Here is a 24,921-nt window from a genome sequence, read left to right as displayed (position 1 = left end):
TGTACTGTTTTTAAAAAAATTAGACTGTAGATGTTCATATATTACTTCTGTGATTTTAAAATTATAAAAGGAATTTTTTAAACCACCTAAGTCCAAAATTGATTCATACTTTGTAAGTCCTTAAGCCTCTTATCCTTACCCATCAGAGGGCAGACAAAACGAAACCACAATCACAGAAAACTAACCAAACTGATCACATGGACCACAACCTTGTCTAACTCAATGAAACTATGAGCCATGCCACGTAGGGCCACCCAAAACAGACAGGTCATAGTGGAGACTTCTGACAAAACATGGTCCACTGGAGAAGGGAATGGCAAAGCACTTCAGCATTCTTGCCTTAAGAACCCCATAAACAGTATGAAAAGGCAAAAAGATAAAACACTGAAAGATGAATTCCCCAGGTTGGTAGGTGACCAATGTGCTACTACTGGAGAAGAGTGGAGAAATAACTCCAGAAAGAATGAAGAGACAGAGCCAAAACAAAAACACCCAGTTGTGGATGTGACTGGTGATGGAAGTCAAATCCAACGTTGTAAACAACAATATTGCATAGGAATCTGGGATATTAGGTCCATGAATCAAGGCAAATTAGAAATGGTCAAATAGGAGATGGCAAGAGTGAACATCAACATTTTAGAAATCAGTGAACTAAAATGGACTGGAATGGGCAAATCTAACTCAGATGACAATTATATCTACTACTGTGGGCAAGAATCCCTTAGAAGAAATGGAGTAGCCCTCATAATCAACAAAAAAGTCCAAAAAATAGTACTTCTGTGCCATCTCAAATATGACAGAATGATCTGTCTTTTCCAAGGCAAACCATTCAGTATCACAATAATCCAAGTCTATGCCCCAACCAATAACACTGAAGAAGCTGAAGTTGAATGGTTCTATGAAGACCTACAAGACCTTCTAGAACTAACACCCAAAAAAGATGTCTTTTTCATCATAGGGGACTGGAATGCAAAATTAGGAAGTCGAGAGACACCTGGAGTAACAGGCAGTTGGGAGTACAAAGTGAAGCAGGGCAAAGGCTAACAGAATTCTGCCAAGAGAATGCACTGGTCATAGCAAACACCCTCTTCCAACAACACAAGACAACTCTACACATGGACATCACCAGATGGTCAATACTGAAATCATATTGATTATGTTCTTTGCAGCTGAAGATGGAGAAGCTCTTACACAGTCAGCAAAAACAACACCGGGAGCTGACTGTGGCTCAGATCATGAACTTCTTATTGCCAAGTTCAGACTTAAAGTGAAGAGAGTAGGGAAAACCCCTAGACCATTTAGCTATGACCTAAATCCCTTACGATTACACAGTGGAAGTGACAAATAGATTCAAGGGATTAGATCTGTTAAAGAGTGACTGAAGAACTATGGATGGAGGTGCTGGTCGAGGTGATGGAATTTCAGTTGAGCTATTTCAAATCCTAAAAGATGATGCTATGAAAGTGCTGCATTCAATATGCCAACAAATTTGGAAAACTCAGCAGCAGCCACAGGACTGGAAAAGGTCAATTTTCATTCCAATCCCAAAGAAAGGCAATGCCAAAGAAAGCTCAAACTACCACACAACTGCACTCATCTCACATGATAGCAAAATAATGTTAGAATACACCAAAACCTTTGACTGTGTGGATCACAATAAACTGTGGAAAATTCTTAAAAGAGATAGGAATACCAGACCACCTGTCTCCTGAGAAATCTGTATGCAGGTCAAGAGCCAACAGAACCAGACATGGAACCACAATGGACTAGTTCGAAATTGGGAAAGAAGTACGTCAGGGCTGTATACTGTCACCCTGCTTATTTAACATATATTCAGAGTACATCATGCAAAATGCCAGGCTGGATGAAGCACAAGCTGGAATCAAAATGGCAGTGAAAAATAGCAATAACCTCAGATATGCAGATGACACCACCCTTATGGCAGAAAGCTAAGAGGAACTAAAGAGTCTCTTGATGAAAGTGAAAGAGGGGAGTGAAAAAGCTTGCTTGAAACTCAACATTAAAAAAATGAAGAACTTGGCATCTGGTCCCATCCCTTTGTGGCAAATAGATGGGCAAACAATGGAAACAGTGACAGACTTTTATTTTCTCAGCTCTAATATCACTGCAGATGGTGACTGAAGCCATGAAATTAAAAGATGCTTGCTCCTTGGAAGAAAAGCTATGGCCAACCTAGAGAACATGTTAAAAAGAAGAGATTACTTTGCCGACAGAGGCCCATATAGTCAAAGATATGGTTTTTCCAGTAGTCATGCATGAATGTGAGAGTTGGACTATAGAGAAAGCTGAGTTCGAAGAACTGATGCTTTTGAACTGTGGTGTTGGAGAAGACTCTTGAGAGTCTCCTGGACTGCAAGGAGATCCAACCAGTCCATCCTAAAGGAAATCAGTCCTGAATATTCATTGCAAGGACTGATGCTGAAGGTGAAACTCCAAAACTCTGGCCACCTGATGGGAAGAACTGATTCATTGGAAAAGACCCTAATACTGGGAAAGACTGAAGGTACGAGGAGAAGGGGACGACAGAGGATGAGATGGTTGGATGACATCACTGACTTGATGGATCCAAGTCTGAGCAAGCCCTGGGAGTTGGTGATGGACAGGGAGGCCTGGCGAGCTGAAGTCCATTGGGTCGCAAAGAGTCGAACACGACTGAGCAGCTGAACTGAACTTGTAAGACCTCCTTTTAAGAGAAAGAAGAAAAGCTGCCCCCAAATTACTATTTCACATCATTAGGACAAAATCAGAAATGCAGAAATCTAAAAGAATCAGTTGGTGCCAACATCAGTTTGTGCTCTCATGAATATCAAGTAAAAATGTGTGTTATTTCCACTCATGTCAATACAGGTTGAGACATTTTATAACTTCCTACAGGAAGTCCTATTTCATTTCTCTCTTACAATGAAAGTTTCAAAAATCATAAAACGATCCACATTACTTTGTAACATTGCAATAATTTACCTGAGTTGCAGTAACAGCAGAGGGTGCAGATGACCCAGCTGACGGGGAGAGAGCACCCACTTGCTGTAAATGCCCAGAAGGTTGCTGAGGTAAATGAGAACTGGAGACAGGAGTACTCGATCCTGAGCCAGATACTACATTTGGAAATGATACTGCTACATCATTGCTGTTATAAATACCTATAAAGGAAAAAAAGGTCTTATTTAAATATTTTACAACTTGGCAGTCCAATCTGTCACAGAAATGCAATATTAATCAATACGTTAGAGTACCCATATTTCCTCCTGATCCTTCTGACAATGATAAATCTTATTGGTTTATAAAAAACTGACTTTAAAAAATAAAAAACTGACTTTTCATAAAGCACTTGTTTTAAAGACATTTTTTACACATCAATGATGGTTTGTTAAGAGACAGAGATCACCTCAGGAGGTGCTTTGTAAAAATAATAATAAGGATTTTAGGAATTCCTAAAAGAAATGACATGTTTGTTAAACTGCAAAATGAAGAAATTAGAAACTATATAAAAATCACTTGGTAAACCTTTCAAAAATGCAGATAGTTAGGACCCAGAACTCATGAATTGAGAAGGTCTGAAACGGTGGGAGACTCTTTCTTAGGAAGAACATCCAGATTACAGTGCAGAAAATAAAATGGAACAAGACTAGACATTCCAAAAACAGTAAAAAGCCTGATGCCACTTGTGGATAGTCACTCAGTGAGAATAAAGAGTACCGGTGGATTCTGTAGACATTTGAGAGGTAAATAAACAGGACTTTATGACTGACTGGATGGAATATCTAAGTAGGAGTCAGGGTGGCCAGGGACATGGAATACTAGGATGCATTCAGTTCAGAGAACACAGAAAAAGACTTATAAAGACTTGAAAACATTTTCAGTGGCACCACAGGGGTAAAAGTCAGAAAGAAAGCACAGAAGCAATCCAGTCTAGAAAAGTGGATGGGAAGAGAGAGAGAGAGAAAATGCACAAAAGTTAAGAGGAAACAAAGAGTTACTTTAAAAAGTGCTCTGTGGGTTTCTTTTAAAAAGATGGGAGTTCATGTTCTTATACTGATGACTGAAGTCCAAGGAGAGGCTCCTTAAGGATAAAGGTTAAGAGACAGGAATCTCTATAAATCAGTGGGCTCTCAATCAGGGGTGATTTTGCTCCACAGGAGACTTGACAACGTCTGGAGACATTTTTGGCTGTGAAAACCAGGAGGCGCTACTGGCATCTGGTAGGTGTGTGCACACAGAATGGTGTGTGCGGGCTCAGTCATTTAGTCCTGGAACTACTCTTTGCGACTGCATGAAATGTAAGTCCACGAGGCTCCTCTGTCCATGGCGTTTTCCAGGCAAGAATACTGGAGAAGGTAGGCATTTCCTCCTCTAGGGGTAATTGCCAGGGCATGCTGCTTAACATCTCACAATGAACTAGACAGCTCCTCACAACTAAGAATTATCTGGCCCCTGGAGTCAACAGCAAAAGAAGCTGAGAAATCTTGTAATAAACCAGGGCTCCTAGGAGGGTGGGAGGGAATAAGACCCTAAGAACCTAACACAGAGGAGAAAGCAGGGGAAAAAAGAACCTCAGCAGGCTGTATTAAAAACAAAAAACAAAACAGTGAGAAAACACAGCCCTTGAAGGCAATAATTAGTTATCTATAATGACAGTACAACTTACTTTGTTTCTAAAGAATATAAATACTATTAACTCATAATATATAAAAGTACCTATAATCTTCAAACAAGGGGAATAAAAAAAATTGGGACTTTTTAAAGGTCTTACAACTATAATTGAGGCTCCTAAGATCCTTTTTATATCTACTATTTCTCTAGAAAAAAAAAAAGATAATTTATTCACTCAACAAACGCATTCATTTCCACAAACATTTGAGAGCTCACTGTTTACCAGACGTTATTCTAAGCCCTAGAGATACAAAGCCATTCAAGATATGTGGTCTCTGCCTTCAAGAAGCTTAGCGGAAAAGAGAGACAATTACAAAAGATTGTGAAGAGCACTATGATAGAGACATCCTCGGGAGGCTGGGAGTGCATAAAGAGGGTATCTGACTCAGACCTGGAGGGAGAGACTGTGGGTGAGAACGGTACCTTTAAAGCTCATTCCTAAAGAAGCTGCAGGACAGAGGAGAAGGGCAGTCTGAGGAAGAAACATGCCACAGAGAGCAGGTTCCAAGAGCTTATATGTGCCACTCATGCAGCTTAAGCAGAAATGAGGCTAAAAAATAAGCAGGCATCAAGAACAGTAAAAATTAATTGTTAAAAATTTAGAGATGGGAGGAGCCAAGATGGCGGAGGAGTACGACGGGGAGACCACTTTCTCCTACAAATTCATCAAAAGAATAACTGAACGCAGAGCAAACTTCACAAAACAACTTCTGATCGCTAGCTGAGGTCGTCAGGCGCCCAGAAAAGCAGCCCATTGTCTTCGAAAGGAGGTAGGACAAAATATAAAAGATAAAAAGTGAGACAAAAGAGCTAAGGACGGAGATCCGTCCCAGGAAGGGAGTCTTAATAGAGGACGTTTCCAGACACCGGGAAACCCTCGCACTGGCAGGCCTGGGGGAAGTGTTTGAATCTCAGAGGGCAACCTGACTGGGAGAGAAACAATAAATAAAACCCACAGATTACAAGCCTAAAAGCAACTCCCAGCAGAAAAGTACCCCAAACACCCGCATCCGCCGCCAGCAAGTGGGGGCGGAAGAGAGGAGCAGGCGCCATTGCTTGGGGTAGGGTCCGGGCCTGAGTGCCCTGAGGACAATGCTTTTGCGAGTTGCCAACTTGAACTGTGGGAGAGCAAAAGAGAGAGAGAAAATTAACCGGCCCGAACACACAGCTGGCGGTTCGCAGAACAAAGGGACCGAGAAAGTCCACAGAAGAGCTCGCAGGCTGCGGACCGGCCCAGCCCCACCGGAGGCAGGAGGCAGGGGGGAGGGGTAGGGGGCAGGCTCTGCCCCAAGGACTGCATCCCCTGCCGCACTGCAAACAGGCCTCCAGTTTCTAATCAAAGACCTCCTGAGATTCTGGATGGTCGACATCCACCGGGAGGGCCGCGGTGAGACACAGGCACCCGACCGGCGCGAGCGGGAACTGGGGCTGGGGACGCGGAGGGCAAAAGGTGCACGCACCCGACTGGCGCCGGCGGAAACTGAGACTGGGTCCGAGGAAGGGAGTGGGCGCGCCACACCCGGGGAGAGTGCGCCCGTCAAGCCCCTGGCTGCCTGGACCCGCTCTGATGGGGAAGGCACAAAAGCAGGTGCAGCTTTTTGTTCCGCGCTTTTGTGGAACACCCGACGGCTGGAACTGCGCGCAGTGTGGGGCGCGTTCCAATATAGAGCAGCCGGGAGCCTGAGCAGCGCAGACGGAGAAAGCAGCGCCAGCCCCTCCCCGCAACGCAACGGAACTAGCTACCTGAATAAGAGTCCACCTCCGCCCGCCTGTGTCAGGGCGGAAATGAGGCTCTTAAGAGACCGGCAAGCAGAAGCCAAATAAACAAAGGGAACCGCTTCAGAAGGGACCGGTGCAACTGATTAAAATCCCTGTGGAAAACACTGACTACACCGGAAGGGGCCTGTAGATATCGAGAAGTGTAAGCTGGAACGAGGAGCTATCTGAAACTGAGCCGAACCCACACTGACCGCAACAGCTCCAGAGAAATTCCTAGATATATTTTTACTTTTTTTTTTTTTTTTAAGTAAGAAAAAAAAATTTTCCTTCTTTTTTTTTTTTATTTTCCTTTAAAATTCCCTATTACTCCCCCATTACTCCTTAACTTTCATTTTCATAGATTTTTATGATTTTTTTAATTAGGAAAATTTTTTTTCTTTTTTTTCCCTTTTTCTCTTCTATTTTCTATTTTTCTTTTTCTCTTATTTCTTTTAAAGTCCTCTAGTACTCCTCTACTACTCCTTAATTTTCATTTTCAATACACTATAACCTTACCAAAAATAGAGAAGCCCTATTTTTAAACCAAACTTCATATATATTTCTAAAATTTTTTGTGTATGTTTTGGTTTTTGTTTTTAATATAGTATTTTTAAGAGTCTAACCTCTACTCTAGATTTTTAATTTTTGTTTTTCAGTATATGATATAAATTGTGAACATTTAAGAATCCAATATTCAGTTCCCATTTTTATTCAGGAGTGTGTTGATTATTCTCTCCCAATCTTGACTCTCTGTTTCTACCTCAGAACACCTCTATTTCTTCCTTTCCCCTTCTCTTCCCAATCCAATTCTGTGAATCATTGTGGGTGTCTGGGCTACGGAGAACACTCTGGGAAAAGACAACTGCGTAGATCTGTCTCTCTCCTCTTGAGTCCCCCTTTTTCTCCTCCTGCTCATCTCTATCTCCCTCTTCCCTCTCCTCTTCTTCATGTAACTCTGTGAACCTCTCTGGGTGTCCCAAACATGGGAGAATCTTTTTGCCATTAACCTAGAAGTTTTATTATCAGTGCTGTATAGTTGGAGAAGTCCTGAGACTACAGGAAGAATAAAACTGAAATACAGAAGCAGGAGACTTATGCCCAAAACCTGAGAACACCAGAAAACTCCTGACTACATGGATCTTTAAGTAATAAGTGACCGTCCAAAAGCCTCCATACCTACACTGAAACCAACCACCACCCAAGAGCCAATAAGTTTTAGAGCAAGACATACCATGCAAATTCTCCAGCAATGCAGGAACACAGCCCTGAGCGTCAACATACAGGCTGCCCAAGGTCACACCTAACACATAGACCCATCTCAAAACTCATTACTGGGCACTCCATTGCTCTCCAAAGAGAAGAAATCAAGGTCCACGCACCAGAACACTGACGCAAGCTTCCCTAACCAGGAAATCTTGACAAGCCAATCGTCTAACCCCACCCACTGGGTAAAACTTCCACAATAAAAAGGAACCACAGACCTCCAGAATACAGAAAGCCCACTCCAGACACAGCAAACTAAACAAGATGAAAAGGCAAAGAAATATCCAACAGGTAAAGGAACATGAAAAATGCTCACCAAGTCAAACAAAAGAGGAGGAGATAGGGAATCTACCTGAAAAAGAATTTAGAATAATGATAATAAAAATGATCCAAAATCTTGAAAACAAAATGGAGTTACAGATAAATAGCCTGGAGACAAAGATTGAAAAGATGGAAGAAATGTTCAATAAAGACCTAGAAGAAATAAAAAAGAGTCAATTAAAAATGAATAATGCAATGAATGAGATCAAAAACACTCTGGAGAGAACCAAGAGTAGAATAACGGAGACAGAAGATAGGATAAGTGACGTAGAAGATAAAATGGTGGAAATAAATGAAGCAGAGAGGAAAAAAGAAAAAAGGATCAAAAGAAATGAGGACAACCTCAGGGACCTCTGGGACAATGCGAAACGCCCCAACATTCGAATCATAGGAGTCCCAGAAGAAGAACACAAAAAGAAAGGCCATGAGAAAATACTTGAGGAGATAATAGCTGAAAACTTCCCTAAAATGGGGAAGGAAATAGCCACCCAAGTCCAAGAAACCCAGAGAGCCCCAAACAGGATAAACCCAAGGCTAAACACCCCAAGACACATATTAATCAAATTAACAAAGATCAAACACAAAGAACAAATACTAAAAGCAGCAAGGGAGAAACAACAAATAACACACAAAGGGATTCCCATAAGGATAACAGCTGATCTATCAATAGAAACCCTCCAGGCCAGAAGGGAATGGCAGGACATACTGAAAGTAATGAAAGAGAATAACCTACAACCTAGATTACTGTACCCAGCAAGGATCTCACTCAGATTATGAAGGAGAATTCAAAAGCTTTACAGACAAGCAAAAGCTGAAAGAATTCAGCACCACCAAACCAGCTCTTCAACAAATGCTAAAGGATCTTCTCTAGACAGGAAATGCAGAAAGGTTGTATAAACGTGAACCCAAAACAACAAAGTAAATGGCAACGGGACCACACCTATCAATAATTACCTTAAATGTAAATGGGTTGAATGCCCCAACCAAAAGACAAAGATTAGCTGAATGGATACAAAAACAAGACCCCTATATATGCTGTCTACAAGAGACCCACCTCAAAACAAGAGACACATATAGACTAAAAGTGAAGGGCTGGAAAAAAATATTTCACGCAAACGGAGACCAAAAGAAAGCAGGAGTCGCAATACTCAGATAAAATAGACTTTCAAATAAAGAATGTGAAAAGAGACAAAGAAGGACACTACATAATGATCAAAGGACCAATCCAAGAAGAAGATATAACAATTATAAATATATATGCACCCAACATAGGAGCACCACAATATGTACGGCAAATGCTAACGAATATGAAAGAGGAAATTAATAGTAACACAATAATAGTGGGAGACTTTAATACCACACTCACAACTATGGATAGATCAACTAAACAGAAAATTAACAAGGAAACACAAACCTTAAATGACGCAATGGACCAGCCAGACCTAATTGATATCTATAGGACATTTCACCCCAAAACAATCAACTTCACTTTTTTCTCAAGTGCACATGGAAACTTCTCCAGAATAGATCACATCCTGGGCCATAAATCTGGTCTTGGAAAATTCAAAAAGACTGAAATCATTCCAGTCACCTTTTCTGACCACAGTGCAGTAAAATTACATCTCAATTACAGGAAAAAAAATTGTTAAAAATTCAAACACATGGAGGCTAAATAACACGCTTCTGAATAACCAACAAATCATAGAAGAAATCAAAAAAGAAATCAAAATATGTATAGAAATGAATGAAAATGAAAACACAACAACCCAAAACCTATGGGACACTGTAAAAGCATTGCTAAGGGGAAGGTTCATAGCATTACAGGCTTACATCAACAAACAAGAAAAAAGCCAAATAAATAACCTAACTACACCTAAAGCAATTAGAGAAGGAAGAAATGAAGAACCCCAGGGTTAGCAGAAGGAAAGAAACCTTAAAAATTAGGGCAGAAATAAATGCAAAAGAAACTGAAGAGACCATAGCAAAAATCAACAAAGCTAAAAGTTGGTTTTTTGAAAAAATAAACAAAATTGACAAACCGTTAGCAAGACTCATTAAGAAACAAAGAGAGAAGAACCAAATTAACAAAATTAGAAATGAAATTGGAGAGATCACAACAGACAACACTGAAATACAAAGGATCATAAGAGACTACTACCAGCATCTCTATGCCAATAAAATGGACAACTTGGATGAAACGGACAAATTCTTAGAAAAGTATAACTTTCCAAAACTGAACCAGGAAGAAATAGAAGATCTTAACAGACCCATCACAAGCAAGGAAATCGAAACTGTAATCAAAAATCTTCCAGCAAACAAAAGCCCAGGACCAGATGGCTTCACAGCTGAATTCTACCAAAAATTTAGAGAAGAGCTAACACCTATCTTACTCAAACTCTTCCAGAAAATTGCAGAAGGTAAACTTCCAAACTCATTCTATGAGGCCACCATCACCCTAATTCCAAAACCAGACAAAGATGCCACAAAAAAAGAAAACTACAGGCCAATATCACTGATGAACATAGATGCAAAAATCCTTAACAAAATTCTAGCAAACAGAATCCAACAACATATTAAAATAATCATACACCATGACCAAGTGGGCTTTATCCCAGGAATGCAAGGATTTTTTAATATCTGCAAATCAATCAATGTAATACACCACATTAACAAATTGAAAGATAAAAACCATATGATTATCTCAATAGATGCAGAGAAAGCCTTTGACAAAATTCAACACTCATTTATGATTAAAACACTCCAGAAAGCAGGAATAGAAGGAACATACCTCATCATAATAAAGGCTATATATGACAAACCCACAGCAAGCATCACCCTCAATGGTGAAAAAACTGAAAGCATTTCCTCTGAAATCAGGAACAAGACAAGGGTGCCCACTCTCACCACTACTATTCAACATAGTGTTGGAAGTTTTGGCCACAGCAATCAGAGCAGAAAAAGACGTAAAAAGAATCCAGATAGGAAAAGAAGAAGTGAAACTCTCGCTGTTTGCAGATGACATGATCCTCTACATAGAAAACCCTAAAGACTCTAAAAGGAAATTACTAGAGCTAATCAATGAATATAGTAAAGTTGCAGGATATAAAATCAACACACAGAAATCCCTTGCATTCCTATATACTAACAATGAAAAAACAGAAAGAGAAATTAAGGAAACAATACCATTCACCATTGCAACAAAAAGAATAAAATACTTAGGAGTATATCTACCTAAAGAAACAAAAGACCTATATACAGAAAACTATAAAACACTGATGAAAGAAATCAAAGAGGACACAAACAGATGGAGAAACATACCACTTTCATGGATTGGAAGAATCAATATTGTCAAAATGGCTATTCTACCCAAAGCAATCTATAGATTCAATGCAATCCCTATGAAGCTACCAACAGTATTTTTCACAGAACTAGAACAAATAATTTCACAATTTGTATGGAAATACAAAAAACCTCCAATAGCCAAAGTAACCTTGAGAAAGAAGAATGGAACTGGAGGAATCAACCTGCCTGACTTCAGACTCTACTACAAAGCCACAATCATCAAGACAGTATGGTACTGGCACAAAGACAGAAATATAGACCAATGGGACAGAATAGAAAGCCCAGAGATAAATCCACAAACCTATGGACACCTTATCTTTGACAAAAGAGGCAAGGGTATACAATGGAAAACAGACAACCTCTTCAACAAGTGGTGCTGGGAAAACTGGTCAACCACCTGTAAAAGAATGAAACTAGAACACTTTCTAACACCATACACAAAAATAAACTCAAAATGGATTAAAGATCTAAATGTAAGACCATAAACTATCAAACTCCTAGAGGAGCGCATAGGCAAAACACTCTCCGACATAAATCACAGCAAGATCCTCTATGACCCACCTCCCAGAATACTGGAAATAAAGGCAAAAATAAACAAATGGGACCTAATGAAACTTAAAAGCTTTTGCACAACAAAGGACACTATAAGTAAGGTGAAAAGACAGCCCTCAGATTGGGAGAAAATAATAGCAAATGAGGAAACAGACAAAGGATTAATCTCAAAAATACACAAGCAACTCCTGCAGCTCAATTCCAGAAAAATAAATGACCCAATCAAAAAATGGGCCAAAGAACTAAACAGACATTTCTCCAAAGAAGACATACAGATGGCTAACAAACACATGAAAAGATGCTCAACATCACTCATCATCAGAGAAATGCAAATCAAAACCACAATGAGGTACCATTACACACCAGTCAGGATGGCTGCTATCCAAAAGTCTACAAGCAGTAAATGCTGGAGAGGGTGTGGAGAAAAGGGAACCCTCTTACACTGTTGGTGGGAATGCAAACTAGTACAGCCACTATGGAAAACAGTGTGGAGATTTCTTAAAAAACTGGAAATAGAACTGCCATATGACCCAGCAATCCCACTTCTGGGCATACACAGTGAGGAAACCAGATCTAAAAGAGACACGTGCACCCCAATGTTCATCGCAGCACTGTTTATAATAGCCAGGACATGGAAGCAACCTAGATGCCCATCAGCAGATGAATGGATAAGGAAGCTGTGGTATATATACACCATGGAATATTACTCAGCCATTAAAAAGAATTCACTGGAATCAGTTCTAATGAGATGGATGAAACTGGAGCCCATTATACAGAGTGAAGTAAGCCAGAAAGATAAAGAACATTACAGTATACTAACACATATATACGGAATTTAGAAAGATGGTAACGATGGCCCTATATGCAGGCCAGAAGAAGAGACGCAGAAGTACAGAACAGACTTTTGAACTCTGTGGGAGAAGGTGAAGGTGGGATGTTTCGAAAGAACAGCATGTATATTATCTAGGGTGAAACAGATCACCAGCCCAGGTTGGATGCATGAGACAACTGCTCAGGCCTGGAGCACTGGGAAGACCCAGAGGAATCGGGTGGAGAGGGAGGTGGGAGGGGGGATCGGGATGGAGAATACGTGTAACTCTATGGCTGATTCATATCAATGTATGACAAAACCCACTGAAATGTTGTGAGGTAATTAGCCTCCAACTAATAAAAAAAATAAATAAATAAAATAAACCTGAAAAAAAAAATTTTAGAGACAATAGGAAGTCACTGAAGGACTGTAAGCAGAAGTTTGGTGTGATCAGATTTGTGTTTCAGCAAAACATAAACCACGGGCACAAAGCTGAGAACGGCCTGGGAAAGAGGTTTAAATAAAGATTGAGAAAGCTGTTAAGGGCTGCTACAGTAATACTGATGAGCAAAAATATTATTTTTTTAGAAAACTTAAAGCAACAGCAGCAAAGAGACATTACAAAAATAACATTCACAGGACTGGAAACTAATTAGATTTGAAGAATAAAAAAAAGAGAAAAGAGTCAAGAATGACTCTTAAGCACCAGTAAGTGGGTGTGAGAGTGGTAAACACCATTAACTGAAGCAGGAACAGCAAATGAGAGCACCCAGCACTTGTTACTACTACTGTAGGTCACTGTGCTAGCACAACAGACCAATGAAGTACTATTACTCCCATTTTACATATGAGCAAACAAGTTTAAGGAACTGAACTAACCCGTTTAGTGACCTAGTCGATGGCAGAACCAAGAGTCAAACTCATACGGCCATCGGACTTTACAACTGAAACCACTTCCTAAGTACATGTTTGAGGTTCAGGTTGAACATCACAGTCTTTGAGATGCCTGTGGGACACAAAACTCCTAGATGGTCTAGAAGAGAATGTGGGGAGTCTGAAGCTTAGCAGAAAAATCAGGTCTAGAGACACAAGGACGTCAGAAGGATGTCAGGTCTAGAGATAGGGAATCAGAAGGATGACAAAGATAGAATAAGTAAACATGAAAATTCAAAAAGGCTTTCTGCTGGCCTGCTAACCATAGTTCATATTTAGACACATAGAAACTTCACATTAAAAAACCTAGATTTCTATTTTCTTCTGAAAAACCTGAAGTTCTGTTCACACTGTTACTGCATTCTGAAACAGCAACAAGCCACTGGAGCTCTGGACGGGGCACTGATTCTTTAATCCACCTGAGCCTCTCCATTCATTATTCATCACCTTTTCCTTACTCATTTATGTCATTTACCTGGCTCCCTTAAGTAACTGGTAACAACAACCTGTGATATGGAAACTGGTCAAAGGCAAGAAATGGAAAAATGAGATCACCCGGAGAAGTTCTCAGTGTGATCAAGAAAACAAGATTAAAGACAGGACCCTAGGGAATGTTACCATTTAAAGGGTAATTTTAACATTCAACAAATATTGAGGTACTCATTATTTTAAAAGGCACTGAAGACAGCAAAGAGCACAAAGGAATTCTTCCTTCCAAGAATTCACAGTCTCACAGCAGAGCTAGTAAGTGCTCATAAGCCACTAGACACAGGAGGGAAACACCAAGTACCAGAAGAAGGTCATATCAGATGAAAAAGTTCAGAGGAACAGAGTGGGGTAGAAGAGTTCCAAAGAGAAGTACTTGAACTCAAAATTTAAGTTTTAGGGTAAAAATACCTTAAAAGGTAGAGTGCTTTTTTAAAATATCAAAAAGCATAGTATACATGGAATCTCCAGTTACCAAATCTAAAAGACAAAAGTGAGCTGGAGGCAGAAGGCTGAAATCACAAGAGCACAAGTTTTCACCTGAGACAAAAGTACGGGCTCTCCTGACCATGTGATCTCAACTTTCTGAACCTCTATAGTGTTCTTTTCTATAAAACCAAGATCATAGCTACCTTAAAGGTTTTTATTTGAGAATATCCATGTAAAGTCTCTAACAATGCCTAAAACACAGTTAATTTTAAGTCAGAAAAGTACTGTATTTTAATTGTCAGGTCCTCTAAAGTCCCTGTTGTTATTGCTTAGTTGCATTTGACTCTTAGAATTCCTTGGATTGTAGCCCACCAAGCTCCTCCATGGGCTTTCCCAAGCCAGAATCCTGGAGTGGGTTGCCATTTCCTTCTCCAGGGGATCTTCCTATCCCAGGGATTGAAACCATGCCTCTTGCATTGGCAGGCAGATTCTTTACCACTGAGCCACCATGGAAGCCCCAAATGTGTCATTATCACTGCAATGGTATATCATCAAAGTATAATACCAAAAAGCAAAACTGTGGTGTTTGAGGACCTTCAATCTCTAAACTTAAGTCTGTTTTTATACTGCATTAGCATGTACTTGGAGAAGGCAATGGCACCCCACTCCAGTAACTCTTGCCTGGAGAATCCAATGGACAGAGGAGCCTGGTAGGCTGCAGTCCATGGGGTTGCACAGAGTCCAACACGACTGAAGTGACTTAGCAGCAGCAGCGTGTATTTAAATGGGAAACTGCACAGCTAAACACGCAGCAATCACACTTTGAAACTAGTGCTCAGGTTACTGCAATAAAATGGAACAAATCAAAATTTTCCTTTCTTACCAAATCAGGAAAGCATGGAATTCTGAATCCTTTTCTGAAAATTAAGCTCACTTGCTCACCTCAACTCTCTCATACATCAGGTATTATGGTTCAACACATTCACTAAGACCTTTAGATCTTTTTTCAGAAAGCAAATGATCTTCTTTAGATTGTTCTGTACTTGTTTTCTGTTTAACTTCACTCTATTTCCATCTTTTACAAGCTATATGCTATTTTAATCCAAATCAAGGTGACATTCATCAAACTAAATAGACCTGAATCCAGCAATGCACAAACTCTAGGAAAATACCCTGAAATTCACCTGTTCAAGACAGAGTAGAAACAAAGATGCAGAATGACAGAGAGAGTGGCAGTAACATGCTGATTCATTTATTCATCCAAGAAATATTTATTTCAAATGTGCTAAAATATAGCCACTATGCTAGGAGCAGGGAATAAAGCAGGGAACAAGACAGAAAAGATCTCTGCTCTCCAAGAATATTCAAACTAATCAGGGAGGCAGACATTAAAACAAACACATGACTATAAACTGTGCCAAGTGTTCTGATGGAAGAGAAAAGGGTGCCATGAAAGTGAAAAATTAAGCAGAAAAAATTGGTCTGAAGAAATGATATACCAAGACGTAAAGGCTAGGCAGATACTTGTTAACTGAACAAAGAGTGAAGAAGAAAAGCTTGTTCAAAAGACAACACATACTCATTATTAATCATTTTAAATAAATGTGAAAGGAAAAAAAACACTATTTTTATATATTTTTAAAAACATTAGTCTATATATTTAATATATTAATATAATATACTATAATGTATAATATATATAATATAAATATTTTAAATGTTGGTTATATTAATTTATATATTTAATTTAATTTGTATAATTATATGTTAATATAATTATATATAAGTGTATAATTTGTATGTTTAATATTGATTTATATATTAAAAAAATTTTTATATATTTTCAAACTTTTTAGTGCATAGCTTATGGATTTGCTGTATACAGCTGCCTATATACTGGATAGAAATTTTAATCCTTTTATTAACTTACCATACACAATATTTCATTATAAAATATTTCAAAATGTTTTATATCATTTTGATATCAATTGAATATTGCAGAGTTGACGTGATTTTACAATATTCCACAAATATTTATGTGCCTTATATGATCAGAGGCAATATGTGCTGCTAAATACACTATAAAAAAAGAAATAAGATACTATTCTTGCACTCATGGAGCTTACAGTGAAGGATGCACACATTAAATAACCACACAACTATTAGTGCTATGATGAAAAAGCAGAATGTGCTATGACAGAATATGAAGGGTAACTTAATTAAGATTCACAGTACAAAAAGAAAAAAAAAAAAGGATCAGCAGTAAAGAGCAGAAATCCTTAAGGGTGGTCTTTATTTTTACTTGCCTAGAATTCACTCCCATTTCTTTTTCAAACAGCACCCTATTTTCCATCAGGTATATACTCCTGGCCAGGGATGAACATGTGATCTAACCTGAGGTGGAGCATTTCTGCTGGGAACTTACACCTTGAACACATGCCCACCAGGGCAGAGAATGGTCAGACCTAAGTTAGTCTAATACTAATAATACTCGTAGTCTAGTAGGTTCTTGTTCACCTGGCCCTGGAACCTACCGTTTCTCTACTCCCAAAGGTTTAGGATGAGGTTTTTCTACTCATTCTCTGTGTGGTATAATAAGCAAACAAACAAGATACTCAAAAATGAAGCTAGAATCCAGCCCAAGAACAAGTTCAGGGAGAACCCGGCAGGCAATAAATGACTTGCCAAAATCATAGTAATGGAAAAATATTAAAGCATTTTAACCTAGAGAGTAACAAGATCAGAATAATATTTTTTAAAGATCACTCTGAATATAATGTGAACAGTACCTTAAAAGACAATAGAAGGGGACTTGCCTGGTGGCACAGTGAATAAAAATATGCTTGTCAACGCAGGGCACATCAGTTCAAAGCCTGGTCCAAGAATTCCAAGTGCTGCGGACAAACTGAATCCGTGTACCACAACTACTGAGGCCACGTGTTGTGTGCCTGGAGCTCGTGCTCCGCAACAACAAAGGCCACTGCAATGAGAAGCCTGCATACCACAATAAAAAGCAGCATCCATTCACTGCAAGGAGAGAAAGCCCACACAAAGCAACGAAGACTTAACACAGTAAAAAATAATTAATATTAAAAAAAAAAAAAAGAAAGATAACAGAAGAGTGGAATCAGGGAGCTAACTTTAGTTACTGCAATACTTGAGACAAAATATTTTATTTAGCTTAAATTTGGTGAGAATTATGGAATGAGCGAAGCAGAATCTCAGGACTGAGCCCCAAGGAATTTCAACACCAAATCAGGATGAAAGGAAAGCCGCAAGAAAACTAAAAACAAATGGTCAAAACAGTAGGACAACCAAGCTAAGGCAAGAAGAAGAGAAGAGGAAGTGATGGAAGATGATCATGAAAAAAAAAAAAAAAACTGAAAATACCCATCTGAACTAGGCAATGTGAAAGCTATTTCTGAACTAAGTGGAGTAGTAGTTGCAGAAGCCAGTATGAAGTGGGTTAAAAAAACAAGTCAATCAATCAATGAGGGAATTTGTTTCTGTCAATGAGGGAGACCAGACAATGTAAAAATCTTCCTGATTAAAATTACCTAAAAATGAATAGTTGAGCCCATAAGAAAGAAAAAACCTTAGGGGCCAAAACGAAGAGGAAAAGCTTTAACAGCTGCCCTAGAGCAGTCTCTGTCAGAAACCTAGGAGCTTGGCCTTAATGCTCACAAGGAAAAGAGATAAACCTTGGGTCTCCAATAGAGGAAAAGCTGAAATTGGTAAGACCTTGTTCATATTGTTTAGACTTTCCAAGGGCTAGACTTTGAGGGGAAAGTTAAGTCATTCCTTCCCAACTCCACCCCAAAAGACTCTGACAAAATACAAAACCCCAAAATCACAGCATACACAGGGAGAAAAAGAAGTTTGTTCAATTTGATCTCAGCTTTGAATAAAGGATGGAAAATCTGCCTTGAGATTCAAATAGGTTGACAGCCTTGCCTTCAAATAGGTTTGGGGGTTTGAATTTACACCATGTTCCTGGTCTGGTAAATCCCAAACATTAAATTAACATAAGAAGTGGTTAAGCAGTTTTGTCCCTCTCTGAAGGGATATATCCTCAACTCAGACTAGAAAATGAGCTTGCAATCCAAAATTAGAAAACAAGGAAAGAACAATCCTCTTTCTCACAACTTAGCATACATAAACATTAAGATTTGACTGTCTTCTAAGAACATTAGAAAACAGAAACAGCAAATAAGGATTAGGACACAAAGATTTCAAATGATTAACAATCTAAGAAAAGGAATAAAAAATAAGAGAAAGAACAATATTCTATAAGAACCTGGAATTACCCTGCTGTTGTAAGCAGAATTCTAAAGATGTTTCCCAAGTTTCCCCTCTCCTGGTTATTCAACCAAACACTAATCTAGGAACTGTTGTGAAGACACCTGGCAGATTGAATTAAGGTACTGATCAACTGAACTTAAAATGGGTACATAATCTGGATATAAAGATGGGCCCAGTGTAATCAAATGAGCCCTTAAAAACCGAAGAAGGGCAGGATAGCCAGTGGGAGATGTAGAAGAGAAAGCAAGAGAAATGCAGGAGAAGGGAAAGTCAAAAAAGATTCTAAGTATGAAAAGGACTCAAACCATCACCTAGGAGCACATGTGCAAAAATGAGCAAGAAGCCTCTAGGAGCTAAGGGAGGCCCTCAACTGACCAGTATCAGGCAGTGAGGAAGCATTAAAAGAATAGTGGAGACCTACCAGAAGGACATGGAGCCAGCTTAAAGGGCTCCTAATGGCTAATTGTGAACAATTTGAGCATCACAACAAATGGATTATAATCCATACAAATCTGTAAGTCCACAGTGAAATAGACTGAAAGTCTGATGAGGAATGAACTATTTAATTTACAGTCTTTCATTCTGTTCCACAAATTACTAATTACAGTAGGGGGAAAAACCTTTCACTGGAAAAGTCTTATAATATGTCATCTGACAAAATGCAATGGAAAGATCACTTCAAAAATATATAACCTGAACCTTATAATTTAAAAAACTCAGGTAACATCTGAAGACTGGACAGCCAGGCAAGTACCTAGATGCTGGTAATATGGCAATGTCAATTTACTATTCATGATAGCTGTACTGTGATTTTATAGAATATCCTTATTTAAAAGAAATACTCAGGTATTCATGGCTGATGGGGTACTATGACTGTAACTTACTCTCAAATGGTTGAGGAAAACAAAGTCCTCTATACTATATTTACAATTTTTCTGTAAGTTTGAGATTCTTTCAAAATAAAGTTATTTTTAGACGTGAGAAAAGAGCTAACATTCTTAAAAACAAGAAAGAAAAAACCAGACCAAGTCCATTAAAAAAGAAAAACCCACAAAGAATTCCTAAAATTTAAAAACACATTCACTAAACAGAAACAATAGACTAAAGAAATTATGAGTGAACAAAAAGCGCTAAAGAAATTAAATAGATATAGCACACAGAGATTAACAAGTGGAGATTATAAAAGAGAAGGTAAGGAATATGAAAGACAGGTGAAAATCTTAAAAAAAAGTCCTCAAGAATAGAAAGAATAGGAAGAGTAATAATTTGAGATATAATGGCTATAACTGGGTCCAGAACTGACAACAGACATAAATTCTCTCAATGAAGCAGCGCAGAAGATCTTAAACAGGGATGTGCACGGGAAACAGTCTGAAGCTTAGGCACACAAACAGGAATGGGATTAAAAGAGAGTCTGGGGTGTTTCTTCAAGAGGAAAGACTAGAGCATGTTTAGATGTAGATGGTCAAAGATAAGTGACAGTGAAAGAGAGGGTAAAGAAACTACAATGACAAGGTCTCCGAGATGGCACAAGAAGGACAGATGAGATCCAGATCACAAGTAAGGATTAGCCTTTGACTGTAGGAAGGACTGCAGAGAAAGAAAAGAAGATGGATACAAATCAAGCAGGGCTGCAGAAGAACTGGGTGTTGAGAGATCAAGGTTTTCCTGGGAATAAAAGACAAAGACACCTAATACAGTGGGGACAGGGAAAGGGGAGAAAGAGTTAAAATATCATGGCAAAAATTGAGAGCTTCCTAGAGATGTGTACTAATGCTGCCAAGTAATGTAATAATATCAGGAACCTAAACGTTTAGCTCAGATGAATATAAAAATATAGGTGGTCAGTAGAAGAGTACTTAACTAAGACGAGATAAGACACACCTAAAGTGGTATCAATCATAAGCTTAGATGAGAAACATCATGAAGTTCATCACACAGAGATTTAATTTTTAATTTCTTTACCTTAACGAAAAGGAAGGTATAGTGGGAAAAAAAAATTGTCCAGTAAAATGAAGAGCATAATCTTATTAGATGTGGCAGTTGTTAAAACAATTATTCATTCTTCAATAAATATTTTGTTGCTTAAATAAAAACATAAAACTAATGCCAACATTCAATTTTAGAAAGTGAAGACAAGGAGAAAACTACTCTCAAATCTTTAACATAGTTACTATGATAATTTTGTCTAATATTTTATTCTCTATATTTCTGACTCTTCCAACTAGAATCTGAGCACCACGAAAACAAGAATCATAAGAAATTGACAGTCTTTTACCATACAGTCATTACTTATGTATAATAATACATAACTTCTTGTTCTGGGTTTGGTGTCTTGTTCTGGGTTTGGTGAAAATATATCCTGGATATATTTTCCCAGTTACTATAAACTTCCTAAATAAAACTCGATAATCAAATCTAGGTGATACTGTAAGAAATATGAATATCACATTCCCAATACTTTCACTTTTTGCTATAAATATCTCTTTAATTCTAGCCTTTTCATATGTTGTACCATTTCCTTAGAATAGCAATCACTTCTATTTAGTCCTTTTCAATGTCCTTAAGAAGCACTTCTCAGTTAAGAGTCCATGTTTTAGAACTCGTTCCTTTCTTTGATATTTCTACATTTTCCCTATAATGTGTCCAGATGACAATTTTTTCTTCACTCTTTTCTCTTTGGCACTCCAAGGGCTGTTTCAATCTAAGACCTCATTTTTTTTTTTAGAGAAAGTTTATCTCCATTACTCCTTCACATTATTTCCTCTTCTCCACTCTTTCTCTGCCTTTCTGGAGCTCCTGTTATCTGGATTCTACTTCTGTTTTCCATGTTGTTGTTCTTCAGTCACTCAGTCGAGTTCAAATCGTTGTGACCCCATGGACTGCATGCAGCACGCCAGGCTTCCCTGTTCTTTTTTATTTTTTTATACAGATCATTTCCACCTTTCTACAGATTTCCTTAATCGGACCTATCCATTAATTACTTTCTTCCTTGGCTATATGCACTGCTATTTATTCCACATATGGTGTTCTTTATTTCAACCATTATAATCTTCTATACCTAAAATTTCTCTCTTTCATTTTATAACATTTTCTCAGTTTAAAATTATTTCCCCTCACATGTTATATATGTTTATTACACTGATTTGGTCTTTCTCCATAGTTCCTTTAAGGACTGATCTGGGTAGAAGGTCAGATTTTTTTGGTCTCCTAAATCATGACACACCTAAAAACAACTTTCAATATGAGCTTTCTAATTTGGAATAAAAATATTCAGTTCAGTCATTCAGTCGTGTCTGAGTCTTTGCGACCCCATGAATCGCAGCACACCAGGCCTCCCTGTCCATCACAAACTCCCGGAGTTTACTCAAACTGATGTCCATCGGGTTGGTGATGCCATCCAGCCATCTCATCTTCTGTCGTCCCCTTCTCCTCCTGCCCCCAATCCCTCCCAGCATCAGGGTCTTTTCAATGAGTCAACTCTTCGCATGAGGTGGCCAAAGTACTGGGGCTTCAGCTTCAGCATCAGTCCTTCCAATGAACACCCAGGACTGATCTCTTTTAGGATGGACTGGTTGGATCTCCTTGCAGTCCAAGGGACTCTCAAGAGTCTTCCCCAACACCACAGTTCAAAAGCATCAATTTTTTGGCGCTCAGCTTTCTTCACAGTCCAGCTCTCACATCCATACATGACCACTGGAAAACCCATACCCTTGACTAGGCAGACCTTTGTTGTCAAAGTAATGTCTCTGCTTTTTAATATGCTATCTAGGTTGGTCATAACTTTCCTTCCAAGGAGCAAGCGTCTTTTAATTTCATGGCTGCAGTAACCATCTACAGTGATTTCGGAATCCCCAAAAATAGAGTCTGCCACTGCTTCCACTGTCTCCCCATCTATTTGCCATGAAGTGATGGGACCAGATGCCATGATCTTAGTTTTCTGAATGTTAAGCTTTAAGCCAACTTTTTCACTCTCCTCTTTCACCTTCATCAAGAGGCTGTTTAGTTCTTCTTCACTTTCTGCCATAAAAATATTAGTTGCTTCTAACAGTTTTGAAGCATGACGCACGCTCCACAATCATCATGAAGAAAAATTTGAGAAGCAAAATTCCAAATACTTAGCTGTTATTACATGAATATACTATTCTGTCAGGAACAGGTATAGACATCAATCCACTCCAAGTAGCTAAATTCTACACTTTAAGCATCAGGTAAAATGTTCCATTCTCTGGATATCTCATTCCCTCAGATGAAAGTAATTTCCTCTGACCTTGAACTCTTATTATACTATAGATCATTTAAGAAGTTATAACTATTATCTTGAAATTATTTATATACACAGTTCTTTTCCTTTTAGATTTTATGTTCCCTAAACAAAGGTCCATATAGTCAAAGTTACGGATTTTCCAGTATTCACGTACGGATGTGAGTTGGACCATAAAGAAAGTAGAGCACCAAAGAACTGACGCATTCAAATTGTGGTGTTGGAGAAGAGTGTCCCCTGGACTGTGAGATCAAACCAGTCAATTCTAAAGGAAATTAACCCTGAATATTCACTGGAAGGACTGATGCTGAAGCTTCAATACTTTGACACCTCATGTGAAGAGTCGACTCACTGGAAACAGCCCTGATGATGGGAAAGATTGAAGGCAAAAGCAGAAGGGGGAGGCAGAGCATGGGATAGTTAGATAGCCTCATGGACTCAATGGACATGAATCTGAGCAAACTCTGGGAGATAGTGAAAGACAGGGAAGCCTGGCATGCTGCAGTTCATGGGGTCGCAAACAGACACAACTTAGCAACTGACAACAACAGCAAAGGCAGGATCCACTTGCAGTATATAGGTATTTCCCCAAAGCAACTAACCAGGATCTTAGATATAGAAATAATATATACTTGCCAAATGAAAAACAGCCAAGACACTCTTGAGAAGGAAGGTTTTATACTGCAGATACTCACAGCCTGAAAGACTTGTATTATTAATATACATAAGTGATGTTTTTAGGAGAGAGAAAAGGATAGAGTAGATGAATACGTTAATTGGTTTAGAGTAGTGGATTCAGAATATACATGCTTATTCTCAACCATTCCAGAAGTAACACAGAGATACAGTATAGAACTAGAGAACTGTTATAAATCATAGAATATGGTCTCAGATTCTTTCTCTCAGTGAGAGAGAAGTGTCACAGATGTAGAAAATAGCCTTTAAAAAAATCAAAGATTTTGGTAGGCTTCTAAATCTTGACAGGTAAATAGTTTAAGCAATCTTAAAACCCAGCATACCATGTCTTAACAAATCCATCCACATTTATGGAGAATTCCTTTCAGTTATAATTTCTGGGACTACAGGTCTCTAACGCTGCTTTATATGGGAAGGCTCCCAAGCTACATTAGGATTAATTTAACACTGTTATCTATTTTAGAACCATGCCTGAGTTTGGTACATACCTATGAATTTAAGTTCCTGCTCTGTTAGTACAGAACTGTCAACACTGTCTAAAGAAAGGACACACTTTAATTTTGAATTTTTAATAAACCAATTCCTAAAAACTACCATGACAAACAAGTTGAAAAACTTACGATATTATGAGAAGGAAAAATCAGTAGAGTTAAAGTCAAAACGGGGAGAGGTCAGTAATTATATATTTATTTTTCACTACAATAAACAGGTAGCACTCTAAATAAAGGTATTATCGATAGCAGCACCATTTAATTTAAAATAAATTCTTATAAATTCATGTCCATTTACACCAATTCCTTCAATGAGAATTTTTCAGATTCTCTTGTAGTTTCAATTAAATGCTTATACATTTCACCTTGTAAGTAAATAAGATGCCTACTACAAATGACTTTTTAGCCCCAGTGACTGATTCACCATTCAAATATTAATATCCTTCTGTGTTTATCACTTAAAAGTCTTGAACAGCCATCTTTCAGATACTTGCAGAGATCCACAAAGTAACCTGGATGCTTTGAGATGGAAAAAGTCTTACTGTTTTATCTGTAATACATATATTACTTAGCAAGGCTATATAGTAATTAGTCAAATTCCT

At 38.4% G+C, this 24,921-nt stretch overlaps 1 protein-coding gene across 5 annotated transcripts in view; it reads right to left on the bottom strand.

Moving 5' to 3' along the window:
• The window catches only part of MLLT10 (MLLT10 histone lysine methyltransferase DOT1L cofactor), a 219,936-nt gene that overhangs the window by 27,107 nt on the left and 167,908 nt on the right, over nt 1-24,921 (bottom strand). For all 5 annotated transcript variants that reach the window (XR_010661422.1, XM_065921077.1, XM_065921078.1 and 2 more), the window contains one exon: nt 2,983-3,161. Coding sequence is in view for 4 of the 5 variants with exons in the window: in XM_065921077.1 (XP_065777149.1) it covers nt 2,983-3,161 (179 nt within the window). In the remaining variant the exon portion in view is untranslated. The remainder of the gene's footprint in view (nt 1-2,982; nt 3,162-24,921) is intronic.

The sequence above is a fragment of the Muntiacus reevesi genome, chromosome 2 (assembly GCF_963930625.1).
Source record: "Muntiacus reevesi chromosome 2, mMunRee1.1, whole genome shotgun sequence".
Lineage (NCBI taxonomy): Eukaryota > Metazoa > Chordata > Mammalia > Artiodactyla > Cervidae > Muntiacus > Muntiacus reevesi.
This window is presented reverse-complemented; position numbering and strand designations above follow the sequence as displayed.